The 17,975-nt window shown below is 38.2% G+C and overlaps 1 protein-coding gene across 2 annotated transcripts in view; it reads right to left on the reverse strand.

Annotated features, from left to right (window-relative positions):
• Positions 1-17,975, reverse strand: part of hk2 (hexokinase 2) — a 64,937-nt gene that overhangs the window by 26,491 nt on the left and 20,471 nt on the right. Inside the window, exons 4-9 of one of the 2 annotated variants that reach the window (XM_073861079.1) lie at positions 14,821-14,940; positions 14,643-14,738; positions 12,772-12,873; positions 7,829-8,010; positions 4,930-5,091; positions 884-1,117 (exon numbers count right to left, since the gene is read on the reverse strand). In XM_073861079.1, coding sequence (XP_073717180.1) covers positions 884-1,117; positions 4,930-5,091; positions 7,829-8,010; positions 12,772-12,873; positions 14,643-14,738; positions 14,821-14,940 — 896 coding nt within the window. Of the gene's footprint in view, positions 1-883; positions 1,118-4,929; positions 5,092-7,828; positions 8,011-12,771; positions 12,874-14,642; positions 14,766-14,820; positions 14,941-17,975 lie in introns of both variants that reach the window. The other variant, XM_073861078.1, reaches the window with a different exon arrangement.

Consider the following 17,975-nt stretch of genomic DNA (forward strand, 5'->3'; position numbering starts at 1 on the left):
TGTGTTCTTTCATTTGATGTATCGTATGTTTATGTTTAAAGAGAAGCATTTTCTGGAAGGTATTACAATTTTGTGAAAAATAAAAAAAAATGCTTGCACTGGCTGGCAACTTTTTAAAAAATAAATGCTGGCAGGAAAGAGTTCAAATCACAGTGAGTTAATAGACCGGTGTCTATTAACTCACAAATTTAGGTATAACGTGACACAAGTAGCTCTCGACCACTTTTATTTTTTAGAAAGTAGCTCTCCAATGAAAAAAGGTTGGAGACCCCTGCTCTATACCAATTCCAGTCAGAGCCACCCCTCCGCCCCCCACTGGACAGCACGCCAAATATGCTTTAACTCATTCCCTATGGATCACATGTAAATGCAAACTCGTGAAATCAGTAATGAAGAATTTCCCATGTGATGCTTTTTGGGGCGGTTTCCATACAGGGTTTAGATTAATCCAGAACTAGGCCTTAGTAATATTAGGAGATTTAGGCTGTTTTTACAAACAAACCTTACAAAAAACAATACTGGTGTGCATCTTGAGACAAAACAAAGGCACTAATATATGTATATGTCAGTGTAAGTGTTTTTAAATTAAGGCAGCTCAAACATTCATTGTAGTCTGGGTCTAGAATAAGCCATGTTTGGGAAACTGACAGTCTTTTTAATTTACTATATGATGTAATATTCATACATTGACATTTTTTACTACTATACATAATTATCTCTTTTTAACTATAAAAAGAAAGGTTAAGATCATAAGAAATATATTTCATCCAAACTGACTGCAGTATGACACCGCATGTGTGCTGAAAAAAACTGCAAGTGAAAAACTGTAAGGTAATAAATGCACACACTCGAGAGAGGACACTGTCATGGCTCCAGAACTCACTGTGGGTGGTTTTTGTAGACGGATCCATCCACTCCGATGGTGGTGCGCAGCTTCTCTGCGGCTTTATTGTCTCGGATCTGTCTCAGCACAGCTGCCAGCGTGGCGGCACAAAGATGAGCGGCACGCGTGGACACAATCTGACACACTCGCTGCGTGGCCACACAATCTTCAGGGGACGGGTCCAACCCCAGGCCTCTCAGCACCTTCTCCGCACTCACCAGACCTTCATTATTCCTGCAGAGGAGATACATCTCAATGTTAGCATGTTGACTGTGAACACGTCATCTGAAGAAGCCGGATGTTTCAAAACAAGAGATGTGCTTGAGGATAATCTCTGCCTTATGTGAAAAGGTTCACTTGAAGCACTTTGTGCTTTTGTCTAGTTTTAAGTTAGGGCTGGACAATACATCAGAATGATTGAAATACCAGAAATTTGCATATTGCTGTGGTTTACAATAACTGACTGTACATAACTTTGAAGTAATATATATGCAGATAGCAGAAATACTGGACAGAGAGAGAGAGAGAGAGAGAGAGAGAGAGAGAGAGCAATGCTTTTGTTTCCCATGTATGATGGTTGTACTTTTCATGTCACTGCTTTCCTTTTTTTTTCTGCTCTTTTGTAAGTCGCTTTGTATAAAAGCGTCTGCTAATGCCTGCATGTAAATGTGACCCTTGCTGTCTAAATGAGTCGGAATGCGTACAGTCTCATTTTAAAGGAACACGCCCACATTTTGGGAATTTAGCTTATTCACTGTATCCCGCAGAGTTACATGAGTCCATACATACCTTTCTCATCTCCGTGCGTGCTGTAACTCTGTCTGACGCAGCCCCCGCTAGCTTAGCTTAGCACAAAGACTGGAAGTGAATGGCTCCAGCTAGCATTTGTATAGTCACACCGTGTACAAATAACAAGATCATATGAGACACAGCCATCTTTTTCATACATACTGGGAACTACACTCTCAGAAGGCGAAGCACTGCTACTTGGGCGGCCTTCTGAGAATATAGTTCTCAATATATATATACTGTAAAAACATGGCTGTGTCTCATATGACCTTGTTATTTGTACACGGTGTGACTATGCAAATTACAACACCTAAATAGGAAAATGTTTGCGTTATTTTGTCACTTATTGAGAGCCGTATGCTAGCTGGAGCCATTTACTTCCAGTCTTTGTGCTAAGCTAAGCTAGCGAGGGCTGCGTCAGACAGAGTTAGAGCACGCACAAAGATGAGAAAGGTATGTATGGACTTATGTAACTCTGGGGGATACGGTGAATAAGCTAAACTCCCAAAATGTGGGCATGTTCCTTTAAGCTACAGGCAAAAGAAAGTACAAAAAACTACATTAATCCCTCATCAAGCAATGTTCTAAATAGTCATTAAACACCTAAAATGAAAAGTCCACTAACCCTTAAAGTTATTTCCTCCATTTGGGAGGAGCGAAATTTTGTCTTAATTTTTTTTACTTCAGAATCTGCTACAGCTTAGCATCAAATGCCATTCATTACAGCTTCATTATAAAACACCAAACTAACAAAGTACGGCTACTTCAAGCTGTCAAAAAAGTTTTAGCTTGTTAGACTAAGACAACTGGACTAAAAAAGCAAAAGTGTTCCAAGTTAGTGACCTCTCAGCAAGTTTTAAGCCTTACACCGGTAATTGTGAGACGCACTGTCATTTTAACGGAGACCACAGGTGTGCTGCCATCAGCTGTATCTGTCCTTCAGTTCAGCGGACAGAGGGCTAAATATGTGGATGTTAATTGATGAATTGAAACAAGTCTCCGCTGGATTCCAGCTGCCTGTTCTCACATTGAGAGACACATTTTAATAAGGCCGCAACGGATGGGGCCGTTGATCGCCGCTGTTAAAAAACAGAAACTCACAGTTCTGACTTGGCAAAAGGTTATAAAGGTCACAGACGCAGGGGGACGCACACAGGGCTTGACATTAACTTTTTTGCTCACCTGCCAAAGTGACCAGTTGTTTTCCAAAGTTACTAGCCACTCAGCATTTTTACTGGCCACAATTTTGTTGTTGGTAAAATACATTTTATATGATTAAACATGACTTAGGCATCGTAAAATGACTTTAATTTGACTAGTTTTACTTGATTTAGCTAGATTAGATGCAGATTGACTGTTTAAATTCAGATTGATTAAGACTACTTATTAGCTGGTATATACTAGGTATATCAGTATAGATCATATCAAATATTTAGATGCACGAAAAACACGCTTAAATAGATTCACTTCTAATGAATTTACAAACGTGTGGAGAGCTGTTTCAAAACTCGGACAGCACCATGTTTTTTATAAAGCATTACTTAAAAATGTTTCTTATCTCACCATATCCTCAGGTACAGAGTCAACATATACAATAAATTTGTGGGGTAGCATTTAATAAAATATTTAAAGATGCATTTGTTTAAAGCAAAGCATTTATATACTTACCAGGCTACAGGTGAAGCAGCTCTTTACGCCTTCTAACGTCTCATTATCGGTCCTCATTTATGTCCAAGAGACTCAATAATAATCTTTTACATTTTAATCCTTTAATTATTTTATATTTAAAAGCGTTTTTGTGCTGCTGTGTATCCACGTATGTGATAAGCAAACCCACGTTGTCGTTCCGTTTATAGGCACATATTACTAACGCGCTCTTTAAATAACAATAAAATATTGCGCTTTAGACCAGGTTTTTGTTGGTCAATGCCGTAGGCTATTTTAGTTGCCTCAAAATAGCAACGCGCCAACAATGGGCCTGAACACACCTCGTTTTCAGACCAGAACGCCCATGGGTGCAAAATTGGGCGCAAATGCATTTGCTATTTAAAACACGTGGCACTAACGGGACAATGATCCTTACGCCGGGTTGAAACTAGCAAAAGGCACTTGCTTTGCGCATTGCGCTGCATTGTGCATGATAAAGCCAAATATCCTAATATCGCTTAATCTTAATATCTTTAAATCTAGATCATGGGTGTCAAAACAATTTAGGCTGAGGGCCAGATCGGAAAAAACAACTTGATCTCACAAAGTTCCGTGGGATAGCCACAGAATGTTTTGCTTATTTTTCCGTGGCATTCTCATGGATTGGTTACTCAACTGCTTGTTCCTATTTTCAAACCATTGTCGATAGGGATGCACAGATACCGATACTGGTATCGGCCTCGATACCACATTTTCTAAAGTACTCGTTAAAAGTCCCCAGATACCGGGGATCGATACCACGGTCTGAGAAATGTCTATGTTTAAGCGGTGTGTAAGGGGTTAATGCCTCTTGTGTTGTCCAAAGAGGCAGAGTTTACAACAAACAACTTGTTTTTTGGTCAATTATATGACTAAAGCTGTTACCTGTAAATTTAATTTACCTGTTTTTTATTAAGTACTCGGTATCGGCAAGTACTGAAATGCAAGTACTAGTATTCCAGAAAAGTGGTATCGGTGCAAGAAAATAGGACAAAACAGTTGAGCAACCAATCCGTGAGAATGCCACGGAAAGACAGTCTGTGGCAGTGCCACGAAAAATGCAGAGATCCGTGAGAATGCATATCCTACGGAAATTTGTGAAATCAGGTTGGAAAAAATTTCCTCTAGAAGGGCCAAACTATATCATTAACCATACAAACTAGAAGACAACTAAAGAACTTAATTTACCTTCTTGAATAAGTCCTTTTAAAATGGACATGAACACAGTAATAAATAAAAACCATTAACTTTCTTTGCAAATAAACATTTTGATCACTTTTTAATAAATACAGTCAATTACCTAAGGGACGGAAATGCTATGACTGGGTTTGCGGTTCATTACCTAATAATTATAATTTTCTCTCTAAAATGTTAATTAAATTCTTTTAATGTTGCACTGTGACATTGACTTTACAGATTCAGTCTTTTCTCTTTTAGTAAAATGTGACGGACGTTTCTACAGCTAATGCTACTAGATCGTTTTCTTCGGTTCAGGCACGTAACCACAACAAAGCATGTGCGTCCGATGAAATCTATTCTATTGCTGTTTTTATTCATGATAGGGTACCAACCTTTCATTTTCAATGGCAGAGATGACTGAGGTCTGGAAATGTCCGGTGGTGAGCAGGTCTGGCGTGGTGTGACCTTGAAACAACAGACCGTCTTTGGCCATCTTCACCAGAATAAGTCTGACCAGCTCACCCATGTACATTCCACTGATCATCTTCTCAAACCTACAGTAAAAGAAACAAAATACCCATCATTTAGAGCCGCAGGATGTACGTGCCCTCATGCAATAAGGTGGTCCGACAATTATTGATCCTTTCCTGGGGCACCCCATGAGAGTTTTTCAATCATTATTATACTCTTGAATAACGTACTTAATCCCTTGTCGCTTAAGGGAGATTGTCCAATCAGGAGTGTAGGAGCAATTTGAAAAGAAGGAGACATGCACTAGTGCATGCATCAAGTACCATAATGATTATATCTGGGATGGAAACATTTTAAAAAACTTGTACCCAAGTGATTATAATGACTGGTGTGCTTAAAATGTAATTTACATGATTACTAAAGAAGCCAGAACTGTTATTATTGCTCATATTTAAATAAATTGGACTGATAAACAACCTAAAATAATCTAGTAACCATATAACAATATAACAAATATATATAACAAATATAAATATATATATATATATATATACACACACACATACATATACATATACATATTCTGCAAAGGTTAAGGTTAACATACCTTGATTTTAAGATGCTTTGCATAAAAGCAAAAAAGTGCACATGATGACCACAATGGTAAAGGTTATTTATTAACTTGACTGCGTTATCCTTGACAAATGTGGGTTTTTTTCACTTTTTGTCCAATAAAATCTAATAAAAAATCAAATGTAATGTAATTTACTTTATTGTAAATGTAATGTAAAAATATTGTTTGTGGGTATAAAATTACATTACTGTAATCTTGGATATTTGTAAGAAAAAAAGCCCTCAGAACCAATTTCAACTGTCCTGATTTATTGAAAGCACACGCAAATCAAATAAAACAATTGTTATATGTCATCCACCATGGTTCTTTAAAGATTTACATTGGATTTACATTTATGCCTTTGCAGATGTTTTTATCCAAAACGACTTACATTTAACAAGTAAAATGTTTTCCTGCTTTTCCTGTCCAAGGATCCAACAACATTTATTGTGGGACCCTTAGACAGGAAACGCCATATTTGTGCCACACTACATACAAATAAAAAAAATTAAAGATTCATGAGCTTTCAAAAAACTATCAGCAAAATTAAAAGTGTCTACAAAGTCAAAATAATGAGGGACAGGATCAACAGCATTCAATTTAAATTATTATTATTAAGCATTAAAAGACCTGTGAGAGTCCAAGATGGTGTCGTTACCAGAAGTTAATTGTTACAGTTTATTAAGTTTGCATATTTTTCTTACAAAATTGCTTCTATTACCCACAGAAGATCTTTATTAACCCATTGGAGCCGTGTGGATTACTTCTGTGAAGGATGAAGTTTTGGGCTTTAAAGGTGCAGTGTGTAAACTTTAGCCATCTAGTGGTCAGGTTGCAAATTGCAACCAACGGCTTAGTCCATGGCTCACCCCTTGCTTTTGAAACACATAGAGAAGCTATGGTAGCCGCCACCGTACAAACATGTCATCGTCGGAGACAACTTAATAAAAAAAAATACCTTTAAGGGGTTCTGTAGAAAAATGGCGGCACAAAATGGCGACGTCCATGTAAGGGGACCCTCTGTGTATGTAGATAAAAAGGTCTCGTTCTAAGGTAATAAACACATAACGGTTTATTATGAAAGGTCTTTATACACCCCTGATAATATAGTTTTGTATATTATGTTGCAGTCTCCTTCTAAAAATTACACACTGCACCTTTAAAGTCAAAAGTTGTTCCCTGATTCCTGTTTTCTACCCCTGTAAGCTTGAAAGAGGACATTTACTAAAATAACTCAAAATGTGCTCATCTGACATTTTCTAGCAAACCAACTGACTAGAAACATGATGTTGTCCAGTCATGGCTTCCTGTTTTATGACGAATAAATATTAAAGGAACAGTATGTAGGATTGTGGCCAAAACTGGTATTGCAATCACAAAACTTGTGGCTAAAACTGGTACTGCAATCACACAACTGGTGGCCAACACACAAAATGACAACATAAACATCAGTTGAGGGCTGCAACTCCACTTTTTAAATGACAATATCCTGGCCAGACCACTGTTGTCAGTGATATAAGTATTTGAAATGAAAATTATTTCTTAATGTCTAGTGACATATAAGTACCATTTTATGATTAATTGATATACATTTCTTACATACTGTTCCTTTAAGTAACACAAACCTCAAGTCCCCATAATCCTTCATCACAGTGGATAAAACCAAAGACTATAGTTTTGATGTGCTGCAAAAGACTGTTGAGCTACAAAATAATACTATTTTATAAAAAAAACCACCAGGCTTTAATTGTTTTGAACCTAATTTTGTAACAGAGGTCCTGAACATCTTATTAAGATGCATGGATTATATCAAATACCAACAGACACAAAAGTCAAAACCTGACTTGCTCTGCTAAAAAATGTTAATTTTGGATCATTTTGATTTAATTATCGACTTTAAATTATGTAAATTATCATGAAAGTTTTAAAGTGAACTACTGCATAGTACCAGGTGTAAACAGCCTCTTTGGCTGGCAGTAAACAGGAACATCTGGTATTCTTAACACCGCCGTTCACACTTTCCTATCAAATATGATCATGCAAGATCTGGTATAATGTGGCAGTGACTTGCATCGCCATGGTTACAACCTTTCTACATTCTCTTGTAGTTGCCTAGTTGTAAAAAAAGACTTTGTAAAATCCGGCAGTCTCAGCAGAAGACTTTTCGGAAGTGGAACTAACTGTCAAAAGCAGGAACCGTCACTCACAGCTGTTTGCCTGGAAAGAGGGAGCCCGCGTCGATCTCTCGGTCGAACTCGGTGCGCAGATCGTTAAGACTCCCGTCATCTCCGAAGGCCCCCCACTCAATGTTCACACACATGCGACCCTCATCTCCATCCACCAACTCCAAGTGTCGCATCTCTTCCATGTAGCAAGCATTGGTGCCTGTACCGACAATGTGTCAAAATGCAAAGGTGTTAAACTCATTTAAGGTCAAAAGGCTGAAGAGGAAAAAATTGCCCTTTTCTTTTCATAGGGTTTGGAGGTAAAGTTCTTGGTAACATAGGTCAATTCGCAAAGACGGATTACACTTTTAAAAGTGTTACTATTTTTCCTATGGCTAAACTGCGCCCCAAAAACGCATTGAGCCAATCACAGTGCCCATAGCTAACCTAATACACTCTGACATTCTCTGCTTCCACGTCCATTAAAAAGCATTGCAGTTTTCATTCGTTTTTATATGCATTTCTTGTCATTGTAAGTTTAAAATGGCTTGGGGTACATGCAACTCCGACACTAGGTCTCCCGAGAGGCTGGCCAACATTGTGTATTTTTTACCTTTTCCCAAGCCACATTTCAACCGAGATAACGTTAAGTGTCTTCTCTGGATTAAGTTATGCGGTAGACCACAACACCAACTAAACATGGATACATCTGTTCTAAGCAAAGTCAACACTTGAACATTATCTTTAATATCTCTAACATAACGTTAGCCTAACATTAGAAAACGTTAACGTTAGCTTATAGCTGCATTGTGCATCATGTCACTTGGTTATTTACAGATAGGTTAATGAAGCTGAGATAACATATCGTCGCTGTCCGATGAAAACCATGCATGTCCATTTTGCAGATTTTTCGACGGATTGAATGTCCAGGTTAATTTCCGTATACAATATATTTCACATATCTAAATGGCCAATGAAAAGTTGTGAAATCATGTCATCAGATTTTCACGTATATCCATTTGGTGTCAAAGCTGTCAATCACGCCGCATATCTCCCGCCCTGTGGAAGCATCTCGCCGGTCTTGTAAAGTTTCATCGAAGCTCAGCACTGGATAGCCGAATAAACATAGCCTGGTGAGACAATGACTTTCCTTCTTCGAGGAAAACATTTCCCCTCTGACGCCAGACGTATGTCTAGGAGTGACAAAATTACAGTAGGACTGTGCAAACAAAGTATCTGTCTAGCATTACCATGTCGGTGTATTGATTCATTGTCCTTTCATAGTTTGCAAGGCACATTTAATAAATGTATAATTAATATTAAATAAATTAAGCGTATTTAATAAACTAAGACGTAGGCTATTTAATAAACTGAGCGTATTCATCTGTCAATATGAAACGCAACTTGGCCATTCTAATTAATGATCGGAAGAATGCGTAGAAGCTCCTGATTGGTTAACGCGGCACGTTTTTTCTGCCAGTTAAAATTTTTCAACTCGTGCGTTTCCCGTGGCAACGCTTAATTCGCGCCATTCGTGCGAACTAGATGCGCGAAGGAGGCAGAATCGCAGCTACCACGCCGTGCTACACGCTTCATTTGTGCCGCGAGACCTCCAGACGCACGTCAACACATCTTCATATTGACTTAACATTGAAATCACTTGCGCTTGACGCCTCTACCGTGGCTGGTCTGAATGCAGCATTAGACCTGTACATATTTCATTTGATCATGATGGCAGCAAGATGCGGTTTATCGCGTTTACACTGTGACCTGTAAATTTTTGCCTGGAGCTGAAGCTTTTCATTGAACTTCTTAACAATAAAATTATTAATAGAACCCTCCAATGCATAGTTAAGGCCCTTTTTATTCGAGGAGATATATAGTCTTTTTTGTCTAAAAAAATCATCAACCAACCTTAATTTCGAAACGCAATGAGAAGCTAAGGTAGCCGCCACAAGACAAACATATTGTCGTTTTTTAAGACAACGATGTGTGAATTGATTAAATATGTTAAATAAAATGTTTAATACGCTTTAAAGGCGCCCATTCAGTCCATTCAATCTAATGCCCCATATTAAATACAACCTTATAAAACCATGAAAATATATATATAAATATATAATTTCTACTGAAGTACAAGTCATCACACCCTGCGATAAGAATGACTGCTAAGATTTTTTGCATATTTAAACCCCCTCTTAAGATGATTGCAGAATGAGAAACTTATGAAAATTCCTGGTGTGATGGATCACAGTGGGATATTACTACTCTTGTTAATAAAAACCTTCACATTTTTCATCTGATTATTATAAACACAGTTCTCACCCCTAATGACCAATGAATTTCCATATTAATATAGTTGATTACCGGATATTAAGCAATTTCATCTTATTTTTAAGAGACTTAACTTACAAAACTGCCATTTCTAGACAAGGAACTGTTTTAAAGCTGGGCATCAGTTTAAGAAATTCACTACAGAAATGTTAAGATTGTATTCATTACATTACTTTTCCAGATCCAGAAATCATCATTTCAAATATCCTGATAATCTAGCTTTCCCATAAATTTTGGTATCTTCTACACATGATCGATGCGGCACATTCATGACTATGGTTGTAGAGCTATATTCTAGTTATTTTTAGGAATTTTAGTAACCAAACCATTCATGAGCTTTATTCACTTCTATTGTATTCATTTTTCCTACTATGGAAGTGAATAGGGCTCATGATCGGTTTGGTTACAAACATTTCTCAAAACATCTTCCTTCATGTTCATCAGAACGAAGAAATTTATACAGGTTTGTAACAACCTGAGAGGTAGTAAATTATCACAGAATTTTCATTTTTGGGTGAACTATCCCTTTAAGAGGGCCAAAGTTTATCATGCTGACATTAACCATACAAACTAAAAGACAACTAAAGAACAAAATTAATTTTTTCTTGAATAAGTCCTCTTAAAATTAACATGAACACAGTAATAAATAAATCCGTTAACATTTCTTTGCAAATAAACATCTTGAACACATTTTTAACGGGTACAGCCAATTACCTAAGGGAAGAAAAGGCCATGACTGGGCTTGCTGTGCATTACCTAATAATGATATAATTTTCTCTCTAAATGACTTTAATGCCAAAAGATTAACAATGAAATCATTTTGACATTAATGTGACAGCTGTTTCTACAGCTTATGCTACTAAATTACTTTCCTTTCCCGTTATAAGCTGGCATACTTGTTTATTGTCTTTATTTATACCTGCATGCATCTCATAGTGACAATTAATGATGAACATACCGGTCATACATTGACTTCACAAAAAAAACGTATTTTCTATATATCCTGAAATTTCAAAATGAAGGAAGGTAACATTAAATCTTCTCTTTTTCTTTAGAGTCGGAATTAGGCTAATCTAAACTCACACCTGACATGAACGCCCTGCCCTGCATTCAAGGGCAACTTTGCTCCTTTTTTCTGGCTGACAGCCACTAGCGGCCTAACAGGTTTTTGATAATAAGGAACAGTGATGCTGCAGAAACAGTATGTGCTGTCACTAAAGCTGTAATCCTGACAGTGCGCTGATCCTGAACAACTGCTGTGTTGTGCAAGACGCAAGCTTTCTCGACAATCCAGTGCTTGCTGGGGCTTGTAGTGCAATGCTGCACGTTCCGAATATAAGCGTGTGTAGGGTTGTGCTGATAGACGATAGTATCGTGTATCGACGATCTTCAGACATAAAGCCAATGGCAGGCTTTCATGGCGATAGTCATGACAATAGCCCTCTTAGTTTTACATTAACATGCACATTGCATGTGGGCTTCACTTTACGTGGAGAGCTTTTAGAGAGAGGATTCCTTCTTGCACGCACCTGCACTTAATGTGCGCGTCTTGGACTAGCATCTGAAATAAATCTAATGCGTCATGAGCAGCTGCGCTTCTCTCTCTCACGTGCACGCGCTCTTGCATCTGTCCGAAGCTTAAACGTGAACTAAAGTAGTAATCCTTATGTATTTGTTCAGTTTCATGCGTTTCATGCAAGCTGAGGCAAACTATCACTTTTGTTTAAAATATAACACGCTACATATTGGCGCCTCTCGCGTACGTGCAGAGAGCTGCGCTCTGTCCGAAGTCAGATCACTTGGTAGTAATCCTGTTTGTGATATGCATTTCAATGAGTTGTAGCAATACATCCCTCGTGTTTAAAATATGATTGTGTTTAAAATATGAATTGCGTTCCGCTGGACCGATGTGTTTAAAAAGGCAGATTTTCTCAGAGGTCCCCCTGTAAAACTAATCCTGTCCGAATAGGGCTATTGTCACCCAATTTTAGATGCTTAGTAACTATTTAGAGCATTAGGATCGCATAATGTACTTTTTTTATGAAAACCTTAATTTTGACCAAAACATTTATACTTTCTTTTGCCTCTAGACGGTGGGCATTCAGAGTCATTTTGCCAGCACGGGTCACATTTCTAAAGCGTACTCCTAATGTCCTTATAAAAATCTTATAATGTCCTTATATGAATCTTAGCAGTAAATTGCAGTGCATAATTGGGTCCTTGACTCTTCTTCCTTTTCAGCACCACTTCAACACCTCGATGTCTAAGACCTTCTGCCATTTTTCACAATAGAAAGAATAAATTAAGTCCACATTAAGTGTCACCTATTGTTAGAGTAAGGGTAAAATGATTAGTAGGCATAATAGCTGAGGCACGACATAAGAGATTGCGAACGCCTCGAGGTCTTTTATTCAAACCTCTGTAATTGCTATATGTGAATGACTGTTGTTAAGAAGAAAAAGAACCAACAACCATTTCATTTGTTAGGCCATAACTATGTATTCCCTAGCATTCGTTGAACCAACGACCTAAACAAATAAGTGAACAAAAGGTTTATATAAAGCACAAAGGCAGACCATTAGCCTGACAACCCCACTGACACCCCTGACTGCATTTCCCAGCCGGTGAGCGAAAACACAGAAAACTGACTCACCGACAATGAGGCCGATCTCGCAATGATGATCGTCATAGCCGCACGTCATCATGGTGCCAACGGTGTCGTTAATCACGGCAACAATGTCAATGTCAAAGTCCTGCAGAGAGAATGACAAGCTTGTACATTAAAGTCAAGTAAACCGTGTAAAATAAAGCAATATTGGCTTATTATCACACAAAGTGAAACCACTATAAAATCACTGTATTGCTTACAGTCTTTACATATCCGCCATTAAAGGGACATTCCACTTTTTCTGAAAATATGGTCATTTTCCAGCTTCCTAGAGTTAAACATTTGATTATTACCGTTTTGAAATCCATTCAGCTGATATCCGGTTCTGGCGCTAGCACTTTTAGCATAGATTAGCACAATCCATTGAATCTGATTAAACCATTAGCATCGCGCTAAAAATAACCAAAGAGTTTCGATATTTTTCTTAATTTTTTATTTATGCTGAGTTTACACCAAACGCGTTATGGGCGTCAAAATCACGTCTACCGCGCCTAGTTTGCCGCTTGAACACTTTGAATGCATTCGCGCGTGTAGAGCAGAGTAGACGTAAAGAAAAAGCTAGCATTTGACGTGCGTCCGAGGCAAAATCCGCTTCTTGTGGGAGGGGCAACTGCTGTGCGAGTGTCTGTTTGCAAGATGACTGATGTTGATTGTGCATTTATCAAGAGAGTTACCAGTTTGAATATGGTAACCTTACTATTGGGGGAAAATAAACAGCGCGGGTCGATAAACGTCAAGTGACTCAAAAGTGAAACGTGTGTTACAACTTACCAGGTTGCCCAAAGTCCTTACTGACACTCTTCCAAGCGAGGTCCTTTTTATTCCTGTCTCCTCTATAGAAATAAGGACTTGTGTCGTATAGCTCCGGGTGACTGTGCACGAACAATATCAAGCCTTGGTTGAGTGAGTGACTCCGGGCGGGGCTGCCACCACAGCAGCAGGCAGGCTCCTGATTGGTTAACGCGGCCAAAGTTCACATTTTTCAACTCGGGCGTCAGTCGCAAATCCGCGTGTACCGCAAAATGCATAAAAGCACCATTCGCGCGTACCGCGCACAACGCTTAATTCGCGCCTTTCGAGCGAGCTTCACGCGCGAATGACGCGGAAACGCGTCTTCTGCTCCGCGCCGAACACCTCTTCCGCGCCGCGGGACCTCCTGACGCGCGTCAACGCGTCTGCTTATTAACACTGAAATCACTCGCGCTTCACGCCTCTACCGCAGTTGGTGTAAACGCAGCATTAGTACGCGATGTAACTACAGAAGAGTCAAGTTTTAAATAGAAAAAATATTGAAACTCTTTGGTTATTTTTTAGCTCGATGCTAATGGTCTAATCAGATTCAATGGATTGTGCTAAGCTATGCTTAAAGTGCTAGCGCCAGACCCGGAGATCAGCTGAATGGATTCCAAAGCGGTAAGAATCGAGTGTTTAGCTCTAGGAGGGCTGGAAAATTAGCATATTTTCAAAAAAGTGGAGTGTCTCCTTAAAAGCAAAACAAGGGGAGACAAGTCATTTGATTAAAAAATTAAGATTTCTTGTAAGTTTAAGAGATCCTGCTATTGCTCAAGTGTAAGTGGAGCCCACATTAAATACAAAATTATTAAAAGCTGATTATTTAATGGGTTTTTTTTAATTCTGCATACAAATTTCTTGTATGTGTGATCATTATACCATTGCAAAAACAAATCTAAAATCACAATGGTTGGCACAGTACTGTATATTGTTACATTGCTTTGTGGCATCTATTGTGGCATTTTGTGTGAGCCGTTTTTCTCTTTTTTGTCAAACATAATGTCTTTAACCCATCTATCTAACATACTACACAACCCCAGTGACATCTGAAAGCATTCTTACCCCTCTTTTGTTAATGGCTTTTCGAAGAAGACCTACGACGTCTTTCCCTTCAACTCCACTCGCCTTGAAACCTTTGGTCCACGACACCAGAAAACTCTGGACAGATGCAAACATTGTGACATGCTTTGAGAAATTTGTAATTTTAATTTTCATTTAATCTTTCCCCTTCCCATCTCACCTCGTCCAATTTGGTCTGCTGGCACGGAAATGAAAAGGTAAAGCCGAGAGGCAGCTTCTTGTCTTTGATGCCCATTTTTTCCAGGAAATCGGCCAAGCATTCAGCTATGTGATCGAAAAGCTGGAAAAGCAACAAAAGAGGATTCGGTTTAATGCCGGCTTAATTGCGCATTTGTCCATTTTTGAGGCCTTACATTAAAAAAAGACACATACAAAAACCTTTAATTACGGCTGAATAATGTTCAAAGGCTAAATGAAACAAAATGGTGCCGATAAAGCTTCAATGTACAGTTAAATGCGTTATTATTTTAATCTCTTAAATAGGATTTCTTTCTTTTTACAGTGGATAGAAAATCATAAGCACAGGTTAGGCAAGGTCTAATAATAGGCTTTTAAAGAAATAGTTATTTCTTTATAGAGTGAAATGGCCAACAAATAGTTTAGCTGGTGACCCAAAGGCACAAACATGCCCAAAGAAGCTTTGAAAGTAAAAACATAGAAAAGGGAACCCAAAGGACACCGACCAAAGTGGTTTGGTGTTCTTGGGTCAAACCCAGAGAGGGAGAGCAGCCGTGTAATAACAGAAAGTGACACGGGAGACCCAGCTGAGACATCCCCATCTCTAGATCATGAGGCCAGTATATGCATGCATCAGAAACCCGAATCATCTTTAAAGGTTGGAATTATGTATCCGTGAGGCCAAGGAACATAAAGTACCAGGTGCAACCCATCACACACTGCCTGCAGGGCAGCAAATGTGCCACTCACACTTTGGTCACGTCCTATCAATAAAGGATTCATATGGTGGGGGTGGTGAACAAACTTCCATCCAAATAAGCACATTTATGCTTTTGGCAAATGCTTTCACTGTGGGTGTTCTGGGGTGAACACAGGAGTGCAAGGAAATGTGCATTTATATTTCTTTACAATTTATGCTACGTGCGCTATGTACTATAATAATGTCATGATATAAAAACGTTTTTTTTAACCCAGGAGGAACAATTTTTTTTAACCCAGTAGGAACAATTTGTCTTGTTTTATATCAGGGAGAAATAATGGTAAACAATTAAAAATTATTCAGAATGATGTTGAGTAAAAGGACATTCATTTTCATTCAAATCCAAGCAGACAATTTTATGCAAATCATCTTGGCATATAAGTAAAAAACATTTTAGTTAGCATAAACAACTTCATATCAAAGAAATGTTCATTGCATTCTTAAAGGACAAGTTCGGTATTTTACACTTAAAGCCCTGTTTTCAGATTGTTTATGACGAAATAGAACGGTTTTGACTGAAATTTCGACATATGCGGCTGCCCCGAGAATTTTCGGGTGTTTGTTTCTCACCTCCCACCTCTACAATGGGTTGATAGCTGCACTGGAACAATCCTTCCTAAAATGCATTAAACTTTCGTTTACAAAGACGTGAAACTCACCGAGTGGTCAGGGGTGTTCACTGATATGCTCACACAAAAATCGCTGCAAAAGACGCATTCCAACAGGTTTTATCGTAGTTTTTGACAACTCCACTGACTTGTATTAGATGTGCTGTGAGGTACGGTATTACTCCGCGCCGGGAACTTTGTTTCTATTCTTGCAAATGGCAATGGCGGATTAGCGCCACCAACTGGGCTGGAGTGTCTATTATTCAAGCTCTCAACGGAAGAATGTACGGGTGTGAGGCGTTTGGAAAAATAGGTCCACAAGTTTACAACGAATGCTAAAACACCTGTTGGAAAGCATCTTTTGCAGCAATTTCCGTGCGAGCACACCAGTAAACACCCCTGACCACTCGGTGAGTTTCACGTCTTTGTAAATAAAAGTTAAATGCATTTTAGGAACAATTGTTATGAACAATATGTATCATGGTAGAGTTTTATTATGTTTTTATAAGGTTTTTTCTGTATTAAAATCTTTAATACCATAGAAATGTTCATAATTCTCACAAAAACCTTATACAAGCATAAAAAGAACATAAAAACAAACAAAACTCAAGCTCTCTGAAGATAAACAGTTAAAGATAAAGGAATGATAATAAATAATTATGTATGTATGTATGTGTATGTATGTATGTATGTATGTATGTATATTTTATTTAAGGTAGAAAAGTGACTTAGTCAAGAGCAGTCGGAGATTTTCTCTCAATGCTGTTTGATAAACATGAGTGACAGACAGGAGCAAAATTGGGTAACTTCCCCTTTAAGACCGGATCCAATATACTGTTACACATGCGTTTTCTCTTTTAGCTGTTCACTTTCTCTTAAGCCCTAAATGGGCGTGTTTATGAGGATACTTGCAAAGAAAGGAATTGACACATATATGTATTTAAGGCCAATGAAGCGGCAAAAATGCTCACGAGCTTAATGAGCAGTGGTTGCGCGACTTGCACGCTCCTCACACACAGAAAGAGCGCACGCATATAGATCTGTTGTTTGTGTTTCAATGGCTCAAAATAACTTGTTTAAAAACTACGGTGCTTAAATACACTGTAAAAAATTAGTTGTAATTATGCAGCTGGTTGCCAGTAACGTACTGTAAAAGATAAAGACTGAAAATGTTTCATGTTCATTTAACTTTGAACAAACTGTTACCAGTAAATAACATAAATGTAAAATCTACAGTAAGTTACTGGCAGCTAGTTGCCAGTAATAGCCAGTAATACTGTAATTTTTTTTACAGTGTACATATCCAACATGACCACACGCACAGGAGTGTGACGTGGGCACGTAACCTTGATAAAGACAATAGTCCAAAATCTCTAACGGTTGACAAATTTAATCGTGTCTACCGGTTTATCTCCCAAGCCTAGAATGTATGTGAAATTATCCAGAAATGGTTTTACATGTCCATTTACAACTCTAGGATTTGTCACCAGAATGAAATGGTCGATTATTACCTTATTTGAAAGGGTCATGAATAATAATGTTGAGCTTCGCTCTGATTGGCTGTTTCTCAGAGCGGCTCATTTCAGTAGCTCTGTGTGTGTGCAGACAGACATTATGTTTGAGCTTGCATCAGACAAAGATACAGATTTTGAGAAACATCAATTAATTAGAGATTGTTAATGGACGTTTCTGAGTGGTAAGTTTGTGTTTTATCAGTATTGACCTGCAAAACGTAACTGTAACGTCGATAGTAGAAAAAATATACTATGG

Source organism: Misgurnus anguillicaudatus, chromosome 22 (genome assembly GCF_027580225.2).
Source record: "Misgurnus anguillicaudatus chromosome 22, ASM2758022v2, whole genome shotgun sequence".
NCBI lineage: Eukaryota > Metazoa > Chordata > Actinopteri > Cypriniformes > Cobitidae > Misgurnus > Misgurnus anguillicaudatus.